This window comes from Erithacus rubecula (genome assembly GCF_903797595.1).
Source record: "Erithacus rubecula genome assembly, chromosome: 1".
Lineage (NCBI taxonomy): Eukaryota > Metazoa > Chordata > Aves > Passeriformes > Muscicapidae > Erithacus > Erithacus rubecula.
In genome coordinates this window covers 85,395,303-85,418,179 of record NC_136658.1, presented here as the reverse complement: position 1 = coordinate 85,418,179, position 22,877 = coordinate 85,395,303, and the positions used below count along the sequence as shown (strand labels likewise).

Below are 22,877 nucleotides of genomic sequence, written 5' to 3'. Positions count from 1 at the left end.
AAGAAAGATAAGTGAGGAGAAGGCACCTTTTGAAAAAGAAAATGTCTTTCTTGTCATGAGGGTCTACTAAATTATTTTCATAAATTAATTTCCATAAATAATGGGAAGTCAGCCCTAAAGAGGAGATACATTTACAGCTGTAATAGCTCCACTAAATTCAGCTGACTTACAAACTTGCTTTAAGGCTAGGCTATTTTAGAGACAGGGGACACATTCTCATCATCTCTCACCTAATCTAATTTCCTACATAGCATGGCTCTTGAAGGCCCTTGGACTCAAGAGCAAAGAATCTACTGCTCTCTTCATGCTCCCAGCCCACACTTAATTATCTTCACTTTCTTAGCATTGCCACTTTCCATGATTTTATCTGCTTCACTAAAGAGCTCCTCTCCATCAAAAACATTTAGTTCATGTAGGTACCTAAGGCAAAAATCCAGATTTTATATTTGAAACTTAGACCTCTGTCAGGTGTTGCAGATATATTTCCGTACTGTAGATCAAACAATCATGGACTAACAGAAAACTGTCTCTGGAACAAGAAACCCCTCCCTTCCCAGCTGGGTGCTCTATGGCAAGGATCTGTTGTTCTGGCTGTACCTCTGATGGCAATTGAGAATGTATTTTCCCTGCTTCAATGAGATGGCAAATGAGCTGTACTTTTGTTGAGGATATCCTACATTCCTGCTTGTGTGGGGCTGCCTAGAAAACCCAGATTGGATGTTCAGATTTCCCTAGCTCAGGACCCTGCTTCCTGGATTGCTGCTTTCACTGCTGGGCTCTCAGGTCCAGCCTGGCTGCCAGCTCTGCCTGCTCATCCCTGAGGCTGTGCTACTGCCCAGCAGCTTCTTCTGGCTTGTATTGTCATGATTTCTGGCACACATTCACACTTCCTCTTCACCTATTGCCTAAGGAAGATGCTTGGCTTTTCTCACACTGGTATTTATGATGGATGCTTCATGGCATGGCTCTGAAGACAACTGACCATGAATGCAGGATTACTTGTTTTCAGACACAGAAAAGTTCTGTCTGACACCAGCATAGAATTAATGTTCAGATACTAAATTAGGACCATGGTGATACCAGTCAATAATAAATCAAATACTAGCAATCAAACAAAAGCATAAAAGTTGCCTTTAAATTATAAAAAATAATTTTCTTCTCTATACAGAAGAAAATTCACAATGCTTAATTGCACATCTTGGCAGGAGCCAATTCATCTTTACTCACCTTATTATTATTTAGCTCCTCGGACATGACACAAACTACACTTTTCTCTGGAGGACAAGAATTGTAATTTATGGAATGCCAGACCACAAAAGTTCAGAAAAACATGCCTTTTTTTTTTTTTTTTTTTTTAATTTGGCACAGTAAGACTTCAAGGTTTGAACTTTTTAATAGCACTACAATTAATAACACTATGCATTGGCTTCTAATACTTTCAAGACAAGGGGAAATGAGGAGTACACCAAAGGGGTAGTTTATAAGAGATTAAAGAATTCAACATTCTTTATATGGTTCAAACTTAGTAAGCCCAGCTCCCTTTTCAGAAAAATTACACTTACTTTGAAAGAGTACTGATGCTTTGAAAGACAAAAATATAAATTTAAAGCCAAAATCAAAATAAAAAATTAATAAGTAGCTTTTTGCAACAGTGAGATACATTTGATTGAATTGGCTGTAATTAAAACACCTATTACCCAGGTGAGGAAGAAACAGGAGCAACAGAAGGCACTGTAACCCACTTTGTGTGGTACTGGGCAGTGAACATAAAGTCACAAGATGTGCCCTAACACTGCAGCTCCATCCAACCTTGCTGATGAATGGCTTTCACCTTAACACAGAAGCCAAGACTGGTCAAAAACAAACCACACCAAGAGTAACCTTGGTCCAATGTTAGGGCAGAGAGGTTCCAATGTCCCTGATTGCTTAGAATATCCTCAGCATTTTAACTAACAAAAAACCCCAAACAGGTTTTTTATTCTCAGTCTTTTATTAGTTAAATAATTGAATCCTAGAAATACACCACTGTCCTTTCATCAATTATAACGGATAATAATTTGTTGGACTGAAACAACATAATTTCATAAAAAAAGCAAAACCAGGTTTTATGTTCAGTATTTAATTTGACACAGCTGGAAATAAAATATGAGGATCAGATGTACATGATCTGTCAGCTTGCAGTGAATGAGCTGCCAGCAAAAAACTGATGATTGCCTTGTCCTTTACATGCTTTTCTATAGCACCTAGTGTGATCCTCTCCATAATTTTTCCAGGGACTAATTTTAGAATAACAGGCTTGTAGTCTCCTCAGCCCTTCCTCAGACCCTTCTTGTAATCTGTTTTGGCTAAAGTAGAATAAAGCCTCCTCATTTTCCTTATGCTCCCTAGCTTTGCATGCAGAGTTCTCTTAAAGCCAGGTGCATTTAACTGTTGTGACCTTTGTTAGAAATCCTGCTGTTATCTGGTATTCTATTTCATGCACTAACTGTTGCAGTCAGAGGAATTAGTGAGAATCTCGGCTTAAAAACAAAAAGCAATTAAATACTTTCAGATTGTCTCTGAAGAAAGACTTGAGCGCAATCTCCATGGGCTTAATAAGCAAAAAAACAAATTAAAAAAATTAATGTAAGCTATAAAAAGAAGAAAATAATTATAATTCTTTATGCCAATGTTTCATTTGTAGTGAGTAGTGACATTTATGGCTGTATATACTGTGTATATTAATTTCAAATGAGTAATTTTTTCTAAAACTGCAACGAAATTAGGTTCACAAATTGCAAATCTAAATGGAATTTGCTTCCAACAAATATTTAGAGCCTCAAGCTGGTACCTAGGCAAATAACTCCACAGGAGTCAATCACAGTGAGAAATGTAATTTGCTCCCCCAACATTTTATGCACATATAGGAACAAAAATGAGATTCTCACTGAACAGTACTGAAAAATGTCAAAAATTCCACTGCATATTGCATTACAGGAATAGATAATTATTCAAAAGTTAACCATGGAAATAAGTGACTTTGAGACTAGCTGGGTGTGGAGCATAAGCCTTGCTACACAGCAATTAGGTGCAGTGAGTACAGTGCAAGAAATTAAATTTCAAGTCATAAACCAGGGCAGACATCTATTTATAGGGCTATCATCTGAGACATTATCTATTATTTACTTTTATTTAAGGATCTGTACATTTTTCCCTGGCAGCACAGCACAGAGTATGCTGTGAAAGGCACAGCAAATCATTACACTTTGTTCCCATGGGTTCTAGGTAAAAGCATTACATTTTCTTATTAGTTTTTGATGGGTTATGCTGCTCACTGATGTAGTAATTGGAAAGGGGATGCAGCTCACCCATGGTCTGGAGGCTATGAAAAACTGAGAATCCCAGGAACCCAGCCTACACTGGATCAACATTTTGACTACTAACTTAGACATATTTGCCCTCTTAAATGGAGATTTGCTCCATCTGAGCAAATTCTGAATCTGAAGGTCATTACACTACATCATGGTTAGAGACCTGGGCTTCCTGGAGCAGTCCTGACTGCATGTTGAAAGGGATATCCTGCACTGTGTTAAAGTTATCAAGGATCAGGGGCAATGAAAGCACAGGTAACCTTAGGCAGACTGAGAATGGAGGGGTGCAATAGCATCTTCTTCAGCAAGAAATTAGGAGAAAAAGGAAATCCAAGGGCTTGCAAAAATCCGATAGATTTCTCACACCCAACCTCCATGAAGATTGATTTTACCCACTCACAGGCATTGTCTCATAGTTTTCATTCCCTCACAGGGTCTGTGCTTAAGAGATCTTGTCTAGAATTCCTTTTATGCAACAAAGAGAACAGGAGACTCCAGCTATCAGTTCATAAAACCACTGCTTACATGTATCTCCCTGACAACAAATTGGGTTTTGGATAGAGCTTTTATACACTTCAGGGGTCCCCTGCCATTAAATCCTTCATTGCTTACAAATCCTGCCAGTACAAACTGTGGATGTCTGAGGTGAGATTGCTGCTCCCTGTTGGCATTTCCTTGAGGTCATGCTCCTCTCAGTGGGTGCAGGATCCTCCACCCATGAGTTTTCACACTGTTATTGCTAGCACACAATCCTTCGGGCTTGGCTGAGTCAATACCTTTTACTGCTGGAAACGGAATTCTCTGTTACCTGCACAAGCTGTTCTCACTCTTCTGCTGTGCTGTCTTCAGGCCTTTACACCACCTTTCCTTTCTGCATCATCTGTACTGAGATAAGTAGCCCCACAGCAAGTCCACACAGGTCCCAGTACCACTGCAGCCCACATCCAGCCCAAACCCAGCTGCTGAGACAGAGACAGGGCAGAATGCAGCTGGGAGCCTGGTGCAAGGCATGGAACCAGGGTGGCTGCTGTGCTGCTGAGCCCCATGGCAGGGTGGTGCAAGCTGAGCACCCATCAGCCAGCCATGTACAAAATCACAGATGGGAAGTCAAGGGGATAGGAAGTGATACCAAGTTCCCACATGGCACCTACAGGACCCCTCTGATTACTCCAGAGAGGCCTGCCAGTGGTAGAGATTAACCAACAGCAAATCCCACCACTGCTGTTTAAATGTGCTGCTGAATTAAGAGAAAACAATGATGCTTCAAGCATTCACAAGACTCCACTCATATATCCATGTGCATGTAATACCCACTCCTGGGTCAGCTCCCACATAATATCCTGGTGTGGTGATTTAACAGCAGCCAAAAATCAATCTCTAAATAAACCAATCCTCTTCCCCCACCCTTCTGGCAAGAAAGGAACAAAGGCAGAGACTATAGATTAAGATAATAATTTACTGAAAGCAAACAGCAATGGGATAAGAAAGCACAGAAATAGCAGCAATATTAATAAAAAAGCATACAAAAAGAAAAGGTGCTTTACACACTAGGAGTTGTTCATCACCTCAGCTTAGTTCTGTGTGGCCTCCAGGACAAAGTCAGGGTGGTGACTATTCCAATGCCAGCACCACATGGTTTCTCCAGATGAAGAAAAGATGTGGGCACTTCCTGCAGTCAGCACTCCTATTCCCAAGCCTGAGATGATGAAAATCATGATGGACAAATCCTCCAAAAGCTGGATAGTCTGTGCTTGATGTCTGTTTTTTTCCAGATCTCCATGCTCCACTGGTTCAATTCCACGTGGCATGACCACTTTGAACTGTTCCATCCTAATCCACCTGGTTCCACCCTGCTCCTTAGCTGGGGCCAGGCTCTCCTCCATCCCTCTGTTCCCCACAGATGCTTCCTGCACCAGTGCTGCTTTCCAGCCCAATGTCTTGGAGGCAAGGCTGCCACTTTTTCAGAATGTGTCTCCAAGCCATATCTTGGAGGAAATGGAAAGAACAGGCAGTGGTGACAGAGGACAGGGTCCACAGGGCTGATACCAGCAATCCCCCCCAGTGAAGAGTGAGGCAAAATGACACCCTTCCAGGGGCACACTCACCTTTTCTTTCCCTCAAAACCATGCCTACAGCAATGATGTGCGTGTTATGGAATAACAAGCACATCCAAACAGTGCTGAGCTTCACCCTCCCTCCACAGCCAGGACACCTGGGAAGAACATCATGCAGCTGGAAGTGCAGGAGGAATGTGATCCAGCTGCTGGCAGGCGGGGATCCACCAAAAGCTGCACCTACAAAAGGACTCTCTCTGAATTTGCCATCTCCTCACAACAACGAGAGATTCCATTGTTTAGTATTATTCATTTTCTTATGTTTGTGAACACTTTGCATGTTAATGCACCTAAAAAGCTCTGTGGCACAATAAGATGGAGGAGGTAAGGTGGAGGTACACCCCAAGTTGGGAATCTTTGAGAACCCTGTGCTGAGGTGCTCTTCTGCTGTTTCTTCTGGATGCAGTGCCTTTCATTGTGCTTGCCCAATAAACATAGAAGAACAGCAGTAAGAAACAGCTCTCTTCAAATGAAGCCTCCTAATACCTCAGATTTTAAGTTTTGGATTTATGTAAAACTTATGCTACTGAATGGCATTACATAAATATGCTATTGAGTTGCAGAAAACTAGTTTCATCAGTGACTTAATACTGTTTTCAAGGGGAATAACTTTCCTGAATATAAATGAGAGCATTCCTGATAGTTCTCTACAGAAATAAAACACTCCACACATGAAAATGAAACATAAACAAATTAAGCAACTTGAAAGTTATGACATTTCCAACATATTTGTACGTCTGTATCTCCTTAGGAGTATTTTTGCAAACATATCTGCCAGAAACCATGGCTGAACTACAATTTGCAGTTCTAGTATTTGCAAGAGAGGTTTAGAAGCAGCAAGAGTTAAAAAAAAAAAAAAAAAAAAAAAAAAAAAAGAGAAACAGCCTTTGTCTAATGGTTGCTTATTCTTCAGGAGCAATTGTGCTGCTCTGGGCCAAAGTATCTTACCTAACAACTGCCACAGCATTAGAGACTTTCTAAGAGCAATGCATTCTATCATCACCTTTGTTTTAATTTTTTTAAATTTACCTGTTAATACATAACATTTATTAATACTGATAAGTAAAACTATTGGGCACTACTTCCATTAAAACCAATGTATTTCTTCCACAAGAATACAGTGGTACTCACTCCAGTAGTTGCTGCCATCAGAAATTTCTTTACAGGTGAGGAGTGATGATAAATGATAAAAGCAGAAACTTTCAAAAGTTGACTCACTGATTTGACCTGGTTTTCTCATTGCATATTGTCTAGGGGTGACTTTAGGATGCAGAATTGTATTCCTATTCATCTGTTTAGATCAGTAGTAAGTTCTGCACCTTTAAAACTAGATCTGAGAATGAAGTGGGGAGAGAAGGAAAAGTGAGTGGTGGGATTTTTTTCACGGCTGCATTCAAAACATAGAGATAAGCAGTGCTCTCAGAATTCTCCACTCTGCAGATGGACAGGGAGTTTTCCTTTGCTGTTTCTGCTGTGCTTTCTCTCCTTAGCTGAGGCCAGAAGGTTTTTTTGGAACTGCTCAGCCATTGTTTGGTCTGGAAGCACCAGGATTATGGTCTGGGGGCACCCCTGGAGAGACTGAGAGAGAGCCGAGCACACCCACAAAAAGAACTCTGAACTACAAAAGAACTCTGAATTTGCCATCTCTTCAGAACAATGAGAAGTTCCATCATGTATTATCCAATATTATTCATTTTCTCATGCTTGTGAATACTTTGCATGTTAATTAAACAGTCTTTTCCACTTTTCTCAAAGGAGATTTATGTCTCCCGAACTGGTTGGGGGGAGCATGAATTTGCTTTATGGAGGGACCCCTTTGGAAGTCTCCTCCGATATTTGCCCTAAACCAGGACACATATGCACTTTAGTAAAATATTAAAAACTCCTAAATCACAGCATCACAGAGGGAAAAAAGAACAAAACTTGTTAATTGTTTAAATAGAAATTAAAACTCCATTTTACCTTCTAGCTCTGAGTGTCATAATAGACATTTCATTGCTAGGGAAAAATTTATGTCATATACAGTCTCCAGTGAGGTTCTGCAAGTTACATCTCTTTTTTCATGATACTTGAATTGCTGAAAAGTGGCAGTGAGAATGTTAATTGGTCTGTGAAATCTGGGATAGGCAGCCTGGAATGCAGCACATTCAGTTAAATTGATAGAACACAGTTAAGAAAAATAGCAACTTTCATTGCCCATGGGGGTAGTGGGAAGGTACCATAAAATGAGCAAATCTGAGAACGAAACATGAGAGATTGTGAATATGGGATTTCACAAAATATTATTATCAAAGGTTTCGGTTTTTGTTTTGGGGGGTTGGCATTTGGTTGGTTTTTTTTTTCATTTTTTGAGATGAGAAATACAAATTAATATTCAGAAGGGATTCAAAGGGTCTGGAGAGTGGCAGCCATATATGGTTACTGTTCCTTCTTCACTAAACCTCCAGAATTTTGTCCACCTTTTCTTTTTCTGTCCTCAAAAAAAAAAAAAAAAAAAAAAAAAAAAAAAAAAATTTATGAGCCCACATCCAACTGCCAGCAGATTTTGGCAGAAGAACCCAAACCTTTCCAGAGTTAAAAAGAAAGCTGAACCTAGAAGAGTGAAGATGAATGGGCTCAAAGTAAGGCCTAGTCTTGGTGGACTGTCAGTACTAACCTGACTTGTCTGAAGTTCAGAGAGTAAAGAAATCACAGAGCTTTTTCTGAGATAGCAAAACCACAATGTGAATATAACAACTGATTAGTTCAGGGCTAATATAAAGGATATGAACTGGAGAGGAGTGGTGGATGCTTCAAAAACTGACAGAAGTGGCTGAGAATGGGGTGTGCTTCCAAAACACTACCGGCTTTATTTGGATATATCTATTAAATATTTATATTATAAACATAGAATAAATGGTCAAAAAATCAAATTTGGTGAGTTTTATTCTAGTTGCTCCCACATATTAGTGCTCAGAGCACAATTTCCTTTTGATTTTTAATGCATTAAAAGCATTTCTACTTACTTGAAATTGAGAAAATATTTCCCACAATCATTTGTTGAACATTAGCAGTTATAACCATTTTCCAAATACAGGCTACCTCAGATATCAACCACTCACTTTGAATAGAAATAAATCCACCAATTGCCATTAATCTAATGCCTGTAATTATCTGTTCTCTTTTGTTAAGATGACTTGGAATCATGAGTCCATTAGAACAGGCAATCATTCCCTTCTCCAAAGAATTATCTTCCTGCTTAACTCTAATGGGAGTAACAGTTTAACTTTGCACTTGAAAGAAATCACTGAGAAATCACTGTTGGATCCAACCCTGCTGGGAGAAATATGACAACAAGCATTACTGGTCCTGTTCAATAAATCTTTCTAGCTCTTTTCTCAAGGGTCATTTCTGTGTTTTATCTTTTGTACAACAAACCCTTTCCCTTGTGTTTGGTGATATCTTCAATACAGACAGCATGTATTGCTTTTAGTAGGAAAGAAATATATCAGGTAATTTTTCTTTCTTTCTCCCTCCTTGGCTGAATTTTTAAAGGAGTTTATTTTGTGCTTTAAAGGTGGTCTTAATTCCTAGCTGTATCTGATGACAGTGTGCATCACTGAGTGCTGCTATATTTTTCTCCAGTGCTATTAATATGCCTATTCATCCAAACAGCAAACTCCCAGTGGCATAAACAGCACAAAGAATTCCCTTTTGCATCTCAATATATCAGCATACTGCAAGAACATTCCTGAACATCCTGTCTCACTTTTCCTATGTTATGCAGGACCCCCTTGCATTCTGCAAAGCAGGCTGGCCCTGGCAAATTCAGCTTCCTGCCTTGGCTGCCTCCATATCAGTACATTTATTCTGCTGCCTTAGGGAGTCAAAATAAGAAATGTCAGCACTAGATGGAGCTCCTGTACAGCAACATCTCGGGAGAAATCTTAGGGGCTCGTGTGAGCAAAGCAGAGATGGATGTGCAGTGCTGGCTCTGCAGGAGGATGCTCTCAGGGCAGGCAGGTTCACTGCTGTATCCCCATGCCCACACCATCCTGCAGGCTCCCCATCTCCTTCAGGACTGCTCCTTTTGAATCGTGGGGGCATCCCCAGCACCCTCCTTCATGCTGAGGATGCAGTCTCAGGTTGTTTCTATGTGTGGGGCATGGCACCAAAGAAGCTGAGAGGTGAAATGACAGTGTTGGCATCTGCTACCAATGAGCCAATCATCCACCAGAGCACACAGCCAACGTCCTTCCAGTGAGCTCCTCCTTTTTCACCGAATCCAGCTCCTCATTTTTAATAATAAAAGTATATTTCTAGAGATTTTCTATAATCTGAGGGGTTTCTTTGGCAGTTGCCATTCCTAGGGGTGGAACACACTACAAATGCTAACTCTTCTGCATGAAGTTTTTCATAATGTCTAGTAGTCAAACTGGTTTTTATTCTAATTAGATATTAATTGGTCAATAAATAGTCATATCTGATACTATGAATGCAGTCTCAAAATATGATGACCAGGCTTTACACTGCCTTTGAACCAGGAGCTTCTTGTGCAGTTTTAGAATCCCACAATCTCTCATGGTGTGGAGATAAGATGAAGCAGAGAAGGCTGCTCCTGTCTCTATCCAAGATCACTGTGACCTCAAAGAGGAGATCTTTTGCTACATCCATTAAAAAATTAAATATAACCAGTGCAGACAGAAATCCTTTACAGTACATTTTCATCCAATCAATATGTCTAATCTGCAACACTGGATAGATGGCTGGAAATTGCACTAGAAAATATAGTAGTGAAAATATAGTAGTAGAAAATATGGTATACTGGGGCTATCCTGGAGGGAAGCCATACCTTACTTAATCCATCAGAGGTCCTTGACATCACCATGCAGACAGGGGTGATGCCTGCTTGGATAAAACCTACTTGGATTTTCAGACAACTTTGACTAGCCCTAGGGCTTTTAAGGATAGTAAGCATCCATGCAATAACAGAAATCTTGATGTGAATAAATAATTAAATAGAGGTAAGTAATAAAAAATAGGGGGGAAATTAGTTTTCTTAGTGGAAACTGCAGACAGCAAATTTCCCCTTGGATTTGTGCTAGGCCCTGGGCTATTCATGACATTAATAAATGATCTGGAAAAGATGGGGGGAAAATGACAATTTTTCTGATCATAGTACACAGAATAACTCAAAATCAACAAAAACTGCAGCACAACCACATGAAGCAGAGCCATTGAGCAGATGAGGTGCAACACTGATGTAAACTGCCATATGTGTAGGAAAACAGACATGGCTTTAAATACACAGCAACTGTTTCTGACTTACTGCTCTGCAAAGAGAGTTATGATAGAGAACTTTACACAAACCACTTCCACTAAGCAGCAATGCTCAGTAACATTTAGAAAAGCAAACATCAAGACTTCTTGGAAAAGGCAAACAGAGAAAAGAAAGAGAAAAGGTGGACAGGGAAAGATTATTTAGTATTTTTTACAGTAAGTAAATTTTCAAACTGAATCATCAGGTTGCAGACTCAGACTACTGAAGAAAGTCATTCTCTTTGCATAGTACATAGTTAATAAATGGAATTGGTTGATATATTATACTGTGCATACCAAAATTTGGCAGGTTTCCTGAGAGCAAGTGTGATGAGAGATAAATACAGGAAGACCCATTAGATTCAAAAGTACTGCTTCAGGGAAGATAGATGTCCCTATGCTACAAATCACAGGCTGTGTAGTGGAAAAACATAATTGGATGCTGAAAATTATCCCAGCTTTAAGTTTAGTATTCTAGAAGAACAGCTAGGCAAAATATTTTAAATGGTATATATTTGATATCTATACAAACAACATTTTGCAAGGCATAACTTTTTGAAATAAGAAAAAACATCACAGTAAGAGACTAACACTTGCTTGTATCTGATACCAGTATTTCTTTTCCAAAGGTCTGAGTGCCCATAACCCTAGAAAAGATATTTACTTGTAAAACTCCTACTCATTCTCAAAATCCTTGTTAAGCATGCCTTGGTACACTGAAAAATAGGGAAAAACTTCCAAGAAGCAAACCAGATGGGGATATGTCTCCTGCTCTTATCTCAAAGTATATTAAGCTTCAGGCTTTGTCTTGCCTCATAACCTGCTTTCTACCCATTAGAAAAAGTCTATTTAAATCCTGACTGGCATATTTATCTGGCAGCACTTCATCCTACTCCTATGATGTGATCTTTGCCTCTCTCAAGGATATTAAATAGAAATACATTTTCAATTTAAAAAGCAATCCTCAACATACCCATGCAGCCACTTCTGGACCTTGGCCCTCTTGCACTGCCATACATTTTTTCTCTGAAAATTGAGCCATTTAAAAACAGAGCAAAATTCAGAATTTTGGATAAATTGGAGCAAACTGCTTTGATTTGTTACAAAGAATTGTATGGAGAAGAGTTCCTTGGTCCACCATATTCAAGTGTACAGAACATACAGATAATATACACACAAATGCCATGTACATACACCAGTCTTTTGCTGAGAGGAAGAATTTGGAACTTGTCATCACTACCATATGAACTCCTACCCTAGAACTGTTTCTAAGAGTGCTGAACTCACACAGAGGCAGACAGATTAGCCACAGGGATGGCCATCAGCCTCCCATGCCTCCCATGCTGGCTCTGCTCCCAGCAGTGAAGGGAAGAGCAGAGCTCACCCTGCTCTGCCTTGGGCTGCAGCACCCAAACAGCTTGCCTCATTTCATTAGGGTGATCAAACAGTCTAAAGAGGTTCCCTCTAACTTCTCTAACAGCCCAAACACAGAACACAACTAACCCCCAAACTGTAAATCTGGCAAACAATAATGCTTCAGTGTGCACATGCACAAAAGGATTAAATCTAACCCCTGCATGTCCTAAAGTCATTTTAAACAGGATTATCTATGGTTTTGTAAAATTCATACCATTTCTCAGCTGAAAGCAAATCTTGCCAGATGTTAATGTGCTCTTCCAGTACTCAGAGGTCTGCACTAGACTCAGACAACACTTAGATATTAAGCAGTAAAATGTCATATATGTAAATTAATTTGTGGTTTTGAATTTTAGAAATTACCAAAGTCCTAATCCAAGAAAAGTTTTACATTGCTGTTGATTTGTAAAGATGATCTATTCATCATGAAAATTTTTTACAATCAAGTCTTCTTTTGGATACCTTGTTTTCTGATAGTCACTTGGTCTTGAACAAATTTCTACTGTTACAAATCTCTACAAAAATAATTCAACAGAAAGAAACTTCCTTCTTTTGATTTATCTGAAGCCTGTTGACTTTGATTCCTTCTTGCTATAGTTATCTACTATTTCTGCTCTTAATAGCATTAGTGAAACCAATAGAAACAATAGGAGTGGAGGAAAGAAACAATAGAAGATATAACTGAAAAACAACACTAGAAAATTAGCAGGTAGCAAATGTCTGTCTCTAATAAAACACTGTGAAATAGATGTAAAGATTGCCAGCTTAGCCCAGTCAGTCATTAGCCTTCTGCTTTGTGGCTGCTATAATTTCTTAAGGAACAGCAGAAGTTTGTATCTGGCCATAGGATGGGACTGTATTTATATTGGCATTGTCTGTGAAACAGGCTTAAGAAACTACAAACAGGATAAGTAACATAATTTTACAACATGATGGTTAGACTTGTTGGCTGAAGCAGCCCAGAGCTTGGTGCTGATAGCTGGCACAAGAAACCTTCAGCTGAAGCAGGTGAAGTCTGGCACACTGGTAGAAGAGATGGCACCCAGGTGACCTGGATTAGAGGCATTACCATCCAGACCATGCCTGGGGATGTCAAAGATGCCTGGGGAGTCAAGCAGCAGGCACCTGAGGTTTCCCCCTTGCATGGGGAGATCCCCTGATTGCACCCCTGATCCTGCCTGGGCCAGCACAGCAGGGAGGGGGAGGGACAGCCAGGTGCCATGCTGCTCAGGAGGGAGAGCTCAGGGACATCCCACAGAAATGGGATGGGGGATGTCACAATGCCTGCTCACAGTGGTGCTCCCTTGCATTTGCTGTCTGCAGATTCCAAATGTTCCTCCTGCCTGTATCAAGTCTACAGCAGACAGAGGCAATTTTGAGTTAGTTTTAAAAAAACCCAAACAATCCATAATAAAACCAAATTCACAATTCTTCCAGTATTAGGAGGCATTTGGATTATTTAAGAAGTGAATCATGTTAGCTGAGAAATCAGCAGAAGCAATTAAGTGGTCTGCAAATCAGTAAGGGCTGTAGTTCATTGACATTTCTGAATCTATAGTTTCAGAGGCAATTTCTCAGCTAGTGTTGATATGTAGAAAATCACAGATGTAAGCAGAACAGTTTCAGCTTTCAAAGAAACTTATTTTTCTTTTTTAGTGTCAGCAGACTAATTTAACAAAATTATTTTCTCACTTAATACACTTTTAAAATTAGAAACATAGCAGAAACACTAACATAAAAAGCCCCAAGCAAAAGGAAAGAGAATACAAACCCTAATGATAACTTTTAAGTATTCAGTATTTGTCACAGCTGAGGGGGAAAAAAGACTTTATAGTTATCACCTATTATTGTCATTATATGGAACTATGCCAATAGTTCTGTATCCTTTTTATCACTGGAAAGTCTGTAAGTTTCATTTGCTTACTGTACTGGAAGACTGCTTAAATGCTTCCTAATAAGAAAAAAACGTAGAAAATTAATCTTATGAGTTAAGAAACTGTCACATGGTAACTTAGATCTGAACAGACAAAGATCATATCCTCTCTCTGGGGGCTAAAGGAAACCTAAGTTTCCCAAAAAATACCAAATTCTGTTTAGATGTGTCAGCATGTGGATGGTCTTAACAATTCCTAGAGATGATTGAACATATAATTAAAAATAATATTATTTAATAGCCGTTCACAAGCAAAGTCCATTGCTCTGTAATGTGGGAGTTTTTTATTGAATATTGCTTATTTTCTGGGCTCTATTTTATTTCATTATATACACTGAGGGACCAAAAAGCCGGCTCCATTTTAATGACATATTTTTTCACACATATGTGACCTGACTATCAACAGAGCTGGCTTTTGCCTTTTCCTAAATTAAAAGAAAGCCAACATCAGGCATAGCATTGTCTGGGTTAATGCCATGGCCCAGGATTAGGGAAAAGGGCCTGGAAATGTCAATGATTAAACTTGAACTCTGACAGAGATGCTGTTTCATCATCTCCAGCAGGGTTTATAGCCAAGACCTTTCAGACTCAATTCAGCATCAGGATAATTCTGCAGGAAATCCAATATGGTCTTTGCCTTTAAACTCCTATTTGAGGTGTCTGTGTGAACTGATGTTTTTTGTTATTTCTTTGCATGGTCTCCAACATTCTGCAATGTGTGGCCATAACACAGAATCAAAAGTATGAGACTGTGCTGCAGGCATTGCTGCCCCATTGGAAAGCATCAAACATTGGCAGAAATCTGTAGTCACTTGCACATCCACAGAAACAGACCTTGTGAACAGACAAAACAGATTTTTGCATTAACAGCTGCTAAGGGTGGTTTTGCACTGGGAGATGAGTAGTTGCTGCATCAAAGCTCATAAAACATCAGATGAGTTCTTGCAGGATCAAGCCAAGTGAGATTCTTTTCTGTGGAAAAAACACCTTTTCACAGAAGAGTCATTTATTACATCTGAGATCTCAACTGCATCCCATAAACAGAGAGTATGTTGGAAGTCTATACTCTAAATGTGAGTACCTTAGTTTAATGCTTAGTGAGTCTAAGACACAGCATATAAAGTCAAGGTAAAATACTAAGAAGAACATAATTTGTTTAAGGTCACAAGGCAGCTGAACTTTAAAGCAAAATCATGAGCAGCTCCATTTCTCATTCATTGCGTTCCTTGGCAGTTTGCAAGGGAATAAATCAATAACTGCTTCATATGACTGAGATTGTCTACCCAGAGAGTTGAGAACAGGGTTTCTATAAAGATTAAAGTCCTCTTTAGGTATGACCTTGAGTTATCAATGGACATCAGGACACATCTACATGCCTTACTTCAGTTCAAATGGGACTGAAGCCCTCTGCACCCTGGGCTGACAGGAGGCTGTGTGGGAAGACAGACATGGAATCACACAGCTTTCATATGGCATAGGCATCTCTGGCTCCTCTAGAATAGTGAGGTTTTTATACACAACACTATTCAGAATTCATTTTTTACAATGAAATATTAGAAACAACTCAGGCAAGCTGCCAAATATTTTAACCACCATGAAGATTAAGAAAGAGAAAGCAACCAGCAGACACCAGAAAACAAGAGCTAAAAGTTCAACAAGCACAAAAATGTCTCTGCTATTAATGTGCCTTGGAACTTTTCCAGCATTAGAATCTAGTGTTGGATTTCTGGAACCAGAGACAGCTTTGTCTTTCTCATATGTATCAATTTATTTACTATTTTATCCTGATATGACATGGCACAGAGTAGTGATTCTAAGAATGAACTCCAGAAATCATCTCAGCTCAAATTCTGCCTGTTCTACATGTTTGGGAAGTTTACATTAGTGCAAGTATCTCGGGAAAAGACAAATTTTTTTCTGAAAGTTTTCATCTGTCCAGAGATTTGAAATGTTTAATAAGGCACTGTGCAGAGATTACATGTGACATGGTCAAAACTGTAAGACAAACTTAATATTTGGACGGCATATCACTTCCTGTGTATGTGGTCTCTATGGGAGTGCCTTAAAAATATTTTTCCTAAATTAAAATCTAATGCTTAATAATTTCATGATTATTATCAAAGTTTACTGAGAGTTCAGCTGTGAAAATAGATCCTGTCCCTGTCATTTTCCATGTTTGCTTAAATGTATAACCACGAGCCTGTCAAACCATGATGAATGGTGGGTAATGGCAGCAAATTTTAAAAATCCATCCATTTCTCCAACTCAGTGACGTGTGCAGTTTCCACTGCAGTGACCTACTTAACAGGGCTGCAATCAAGGACAAGCACCAGGGTAAAATCATTTGCTCTGGGAACAGGTCATGCTGTTTCTACTCTAGCTCTATTCCTGGTGCTTCCCCAGATCAAGACCCAACAGCTCATTAACAGCTTCCATAGCAGATCTCACAATAATTAATTTTTCTCCTTAAAATCCCCATTACATGCTTATTGATCAACATCTGCATTTCCCATTAGCTTCCAAGCTTTGTGCTTTCCATGTATAGTTTGAAGTCACAAAGCAGATACAGGGATAGCAGCAAGTCATTAAACCAAAAAATGACACTTTGCCCATGATTTTTCTCCACTGTGCCCATGGCAGTCCCCTGGTGCTCATTCTTTGGTGGTTTTTCAGTGCCTGGGGTAGGCAATGGATTGTTTGGTAAATAGCTTACTTGATTTCCCACTAAGTGACATCAACATACATTGCACTGTCAATACTGCTGGCTGGGGAATCAGATTTGCTTTCCAGATCACATCCCAGGCATGAGATTTTAACAAAGTAAGATGGTTTACAGGGAAAAAAAAAAAGAAAACAAAAAAGAGTCATCTCTCACCTTGCATTTACATATGAAAAGAAATCAAAATCTCAACTTCCTACTTTCATTCCCTCAAGATTCATCCAAGACACAGACTTGAAGGATAACACCTTCACTCTCCATTTGGTTTAAAACACAAAGGAGGCTTTCACTGTGTCATAAAACAAGTGGGAAGGGGAAAAATGAACTTTAAAACACAGTCTTTTTGAAGATTTGTAAGAATGAACTGTATTTATAAATATTTTAACAGTTTGGATTTGGTTTAGGTGTGTCTTACACATCATGAAATAATCGCCAAATCATGAAGATTAATTTCCCACTTAAAGTTTCTTCATGATTTTGAAAAATATTGCAATTAGGAAAAAATAAAAAAGAGGTACATACCTTCATTCAGTACAAGAAAGTGCAGTTCTAGTGGGGCCAGTGGACTTAGAGCATCACAGAATCATCAAGGGTGTAAGAGATCTTCCAGATCATCTAGTCCAACCAGCAGCCCAGCACCACCGTAATTACCCCAAAAACATCCCTAAACACTTAACATCATAAACACTTGACATCATTAACAATATATTCCTATACTGTTGTTTATCCCAGTAGGATCATCTATCCCATGACAAAAAAAACAAACAAAAAAAAACCAACAACCCAAACAGATAAGAATATTGAAGCATTTATTCTTGCCAACCATGCTGATGAACTTCAGATCATCTTAATTACTTTTTCTATTACACATCTCTCTTCTGGATATTGATGATTAGGGCCCTTTCTCTTACCTTGGATGGGCCAAAATCAGACATGATTTTGGAGGGAAAGCTGATTTTTTAGTTAATAAATGTAGAAGATTTCTTTAGGAACAGCTAAAGGACGAATAATGATATTTATCAGCAGATAAAATTTGTTTGCAAAAATACATAAATTAGACATTTTTAAATTAGAACTCTGCAAACAAACTTCTTCATTATGTCCTTTTCACACACTAATGAAAGAAAAATGTGAATGCTGCAAGACTTTAATGTGAACTATGCACAGTTTAGTAACTACCTGCATTTAGGCTGCCTCAGCTTCCCAGGACACCCCACTGACAGCACCAACATCACTCAGAGGAGCTGAGGTCACCTTTGGCATTCTGGGTTTTACTGCTTTGTTTGCTTGTGTGTTCCTTGATCTAATCTATTTTAAGAATTATAGCAGAAATTATCACATGAAAACAAGTATCACAATAGCACAGAAATCTCCACTCCTGCCATGCATCCAATTCATAAAGATCTGACTTTGAAGAATTGTTCCACAAACAGAACACCCTGGGAGAAACTTACTCATTTGCAGGTTTAAAGCCACAGTCTGTGAAAACAACCTACCAAAATAAACCAAGGTACTGTTGACCATAGAGTCAATTTTTGGGTGGCCAAAGTAAGTGCTCTTATATTACACAGCATTACTAATTCCTGAGACTTCACTTCACTGCAAAGCAGCAGTTTCCCAGAGGAAGCTGCTGAGTTAATGGTCTTGACTGGAGCACACATTTGAGGAAGGGACAGGTACCACACCACTGGAAGTAGCAAAGAGTTTATAATTCAGAGAACATGTGTTTGAATCCACCACCTGATTTTACATCAAAATGTGCTGTGGGAGCACTTCTTGGGTCAAAGGAGCTGCACAAGATGTGCTGCAGCCCAGGGTGGAAGAAGAGCCAGGAATGTGTTTGTCCTGTCCTCATGGCCTGGAGGCACCAAAGCAAGGATGAAGAGAAGAGGGAGCTGTGCCAAGTCCCCTGCTCTGGGTCAGATAAAGATCACATTTAGACATGCACTCACAGGCCAGTTCATGCTTCATGGATCTCTTTATGAATGTAGGAATGCATGAAGAAAGGGTCTCTCCTTGGTAATGCAACAGGCCTCATCCTTGGAGGGATGAAGGATGCCCTCTGACAGTTCACTGTCCTTAATCTTCTTTTAATAATTAAAAAAAACCAAAACAGTTACAACACTTATATCTAGTAGTGCAAATGATGGTCGCAAAAAAATTTTGTCTGGAGAGGAGAAGAAAACTGAATGCTTTTACCATCACTTCTGATAAATCTATTCTTGCAACTTAATTTTCTACTGAAGCTGCAAGCATGCAATTCTAAAATAAAGATTTAGCTTTGCAGAAGCAAAATCATCTAATGATAAGAACTCACTACCTGGGACATAAGGAATTCATATTATAGATTGAGACATAATTTAAAATTTTAAAGCCTCTCAGGAGGCTTTGTTCATGACAGGAACTGCACTGAGGGACCTGTAGTTCAGCAATGGCATATATTTTGTTGAAAAAGAGGGAAGTATTATATATGTTCATACAGTTAATCAAACTCTCTCCAATGGCTTGCCTTTTTTTAGAATCCATTTTTAGCTCTTAAGAAATAAGTAATTTTTAAGAATGAGATATGTTAGGAAATATTTATTAGATCAATGCTACTCTTTTTATTAAAGTCTTTTTTCAAAATGTTTTAAACTATGTAGTTCACTTGTGCTTGACCATAACAAGGCAATAAAAGTATCCTCCTGTTCACCACAGAAGAGCATTTAGCTCCCAAATCACATTGCTTCATGCACCAGTGTTACAAAGAACAGCTAAGAATCATCTCTGAGCTCTTACCAAAGCAGGAATTGACAAAGCCATACCAGCTGCAAGCATGGTCCCCTCCAATCCATTTTCCACGGATGTTGGATGCAAAGCTGAGGGTGGTGCCCGAGATGCACACTAGCATGTCACTGATGCTGATGTTCAGGAGAAGCATGTTGACTGGGTTACGGAGGGTTTTGAACTTGCAGAAGAGGATGAGGACAATCAAGTTATTCAAGAAACCAAAAAACAAGATTAATCCAAGGAAAACAGCCACTATGGTGTGCCCACTTCGTGAGAGTCCAGCCCTTGGCTCCATAAGGTCTGCAGGTGCACCAAGGCTCAGGTTGTACGTCCAAGTGTGGTTCATTTTGGACTTTGTCATGGATCAGTGAGGGCAGAGATGCTGGGTGCCCTTTGCTGAAGTAGTTGCCAGCAGATTCCCAGATGTCATTCCATCACAGATTAAACATATCAGGAGCCTTGTGATCTTTGCTCAGATGGACATCTCTCAGATGGTTATGCAGGTGTGAAACACTATTGCAGCACAAGACTATTTTTCTGCACTGTGTCCTTCCAGGGTTCTGCTCTGCAGTAACTCCAGGGCAGCAGAACCAAATGAACAATCACCTCAAATTCATCTTTCTTGTTTAAACCTAGGATAACATTAGATGATCTTTTTTAATGCCCAGGATGGAAGGTATCTTAAAAAGATGCTTCAGCATGGTCTCCTCTTTCAGAGCAAATAGTCAGCCCTATCAATGGCAGCTACCCTCCTTTCCTCTGACAATGGGTGTCTTTCTGAAAATACAGATAAAACAAATGGTTAAAACCAAACAACTCTTTCCACACAAAGACCAAAAAATAGGGACATAATTTACAAACAATTCCTCCTGTTCTGAACTGTAACCAGTATCTCCCATTCTTCTCAGTTTTCACTCTGATTTTTAACAGAAACATGCATTTGTTTACATTTCCTTGTATGTTTTAAGCAATTTTTCCCTAGCTCACAGTTTAGCATGGACAAGATCATTTGCACTTTCCTAGCAAAGTTCCTCTCATGAGAACATGCATGGCTAAACATCTTTTCCATCAGCTTCCCAGAGGAAGAACTCTGTCTTCCTCCACATTAAGTCAATCTATACCAAGTGAAGTTTCATTCTTGGCTTGACCTTAATAAAAATGGTGACCAATATAGGAGAAGGTATTTCTTTACCCAGAAAGAAATCCCTTCAGCTCTCATGTGCACCCAAAGGTTTGCAGATCTGTGGTAACAATATCTCTCCTCCCACATTTACCAGTGAACAGATGTCTTCCTTTATTATTTATAAAGCAGCCAGACACCCAAAGCCTCACATCTCTCCTATCACAGGCATAAATTTTACCCATTTGCAGTGAATACACTGTTTGTGTACTTTGTGAAACAATAGTGTTTAATGTGGATTCATAACTATGTAGACTACCTTCTCTGTGATTTCAGGCAAATTCTGCTCAGAATTTTCCATTAAAATGGAGATTATATATATATATATATGAACTTCCACTCTTCAGTGCAAAATGCATGATACCCATAGCTTGCTGGACTAAAAAAAATATGAAAGCTTCTCTTTTATGTGTCACGTATTCTTGACAATGATTGCACATGTCAAAGTAGTGCTTCTTCTATATTACTCCTAACTGTTGTTTTCTGGAAATTGTCTTGTAGAAAAATATGTATTTAACAACTGGAAAATTGAGAGTTCAGTTTACTGAAGATTCAGAGTTGCTTTTTTCTTTTATATCTTTGTGTCATGGTAAGCATTTAGAATAAGTATTTTGTCTTTCTATTTATCTGCATTCACAAACTCAATGTGCTAAATGTTGAAGTGTTTTTAAAGTTTAACATATACAGACTGTCTAAAGGTTTTTTTTTTCTGGTGGATAAATTATGTACACTTCACAGACCTTCTACTTTTAGTCATGGAGAATCTGAAACACTGATGCTTTCTGATTTTTTTCTTCCTCCTTTAGGAGGTACATGGCAATTTATGTTGCAAAGGATCCCAGGTAGCATATCTAAGAGAAAGAACTTTAAGTCCTCTTCCTACAATTAAAAAAAAAAAAAATCTCCTACTCAATTCTGGTTGCAGGTTGTAGAAGGAAACTAGCTGGTTCTAACCATCAATATATTCTACATTTACTTGTAATAGTTTTGAAACAACAGTGTTAAAATTTAGTGGAACAAAAACCAAACCTTAAAAATATTCTTCTGAGCATTTCTTCTATGAGAACATGCTGAGACAGTTGGGGTTGTTCAGCCTGGAGAAGAGAAAGCTCTGGAGAGACCTTGTTGCAATCTTTCAGTACTTAGAGGGGACTTAAAAATGGGGAGAAATTTCTTTGCAGAGCCTGTAGGTTTTAAACTAAAGGAGGGCTAATTTAGGATCAAAAATGAAGTTTTTTACAACAAGGGTGGTGAAACACTGGAACAGGTTGCCCAGAGAGGTGTTTGATGCTCATCCCTGTAAGTGTTCAAGGTGAGGCTGGACAGGGCTCTGAACAACAAGACTGAATTGAAGATATCCTTGCTTATTGCAGGGGGGTTGGACTAGATGACCTCTAAATGTCTGTTCCAACACAAATTATCTTATGATTAAAAATATAAATAATATACCATAGGTCTATTATACTGATATCCTGCATTCTTAACAACATATCAAGAGTTCATATTTATAGTGCTTATAAAAGGACATTTACTCCCTGGATGGGACTCAGCTGATTAAAATTCAGCAGTGTGGCAGCAGGTGTGCACAGTGCCCAGTGCCCAGGTTATTTCTCCAGGGGCCACCACTCACACAGTTTTAGCTGGGCAAGTTCTGCCCTGGTGTGTTGATACCTTAATGCATGGGCAAGACAAGCAGGTCCTGAAAGCTCAGTGTAAGGCACAGTTTAAAACATTAGTACCCACACTGTGAAGGTCAAGCCATGCAGCTACTCAATATCAAAAGATGACAAACATGATACACAAAGATGAGCTTCAAAATGTTTTGGGTGAAATTAAGAGACAGAGGTCTGCAGAGGAAGATATCTGATGACCTGGGCTATGTAGAAGTAAATCTCTTTTTAGGAGCTCATGTACAAAGTACTAAGTTTTTTTAACTAATGGATGAGGTAAAAGCTAAATTCAGATCTCAAAAAAGCTTCTCAAATCTCATACAAATCTCTTGAAGAATGGGTCCAAGTTTACCTAATGTTAGCATTTAACTGAATAATACATATTATTGTTGGAAAAAAAATGTAAATGAGCTTTTGTGCTCAAAAGG

The 22,877-nt window shown here is 39.0% G+C and overlaps 1 protein-coding gene across 1 annotated transcript in view; it reads right to left on the bottom strand.

The window, feature by feature from the left end:
- Positions 1–21,876, bottom strand: part of LOC306799553 (pinopsin-like) — a 74,407-nt gene extending 52,531 nt beyond the window's left edge. Inside the window, exons 1-2 of the mRNA XM_079300739.1 lie at positions 21,809–21,876; positions 19,609–20,376 (exon numbers count right to left, since the gene is read on the bottom strand). Of these exons, the coding sequence (XP_079156865.1) occupies positions 19,609–19,960 (352 nt within the window). The 5' untranslated portion in view covers positions 19,961–20,376; positions 21,809–21,876. The remainder of the gene's footprint in view (positions 1–19,608; positions 20,377–21,808) is intronic.
- Positions 21,877–22,877: the final 1,001 nt, after the last annotated feature.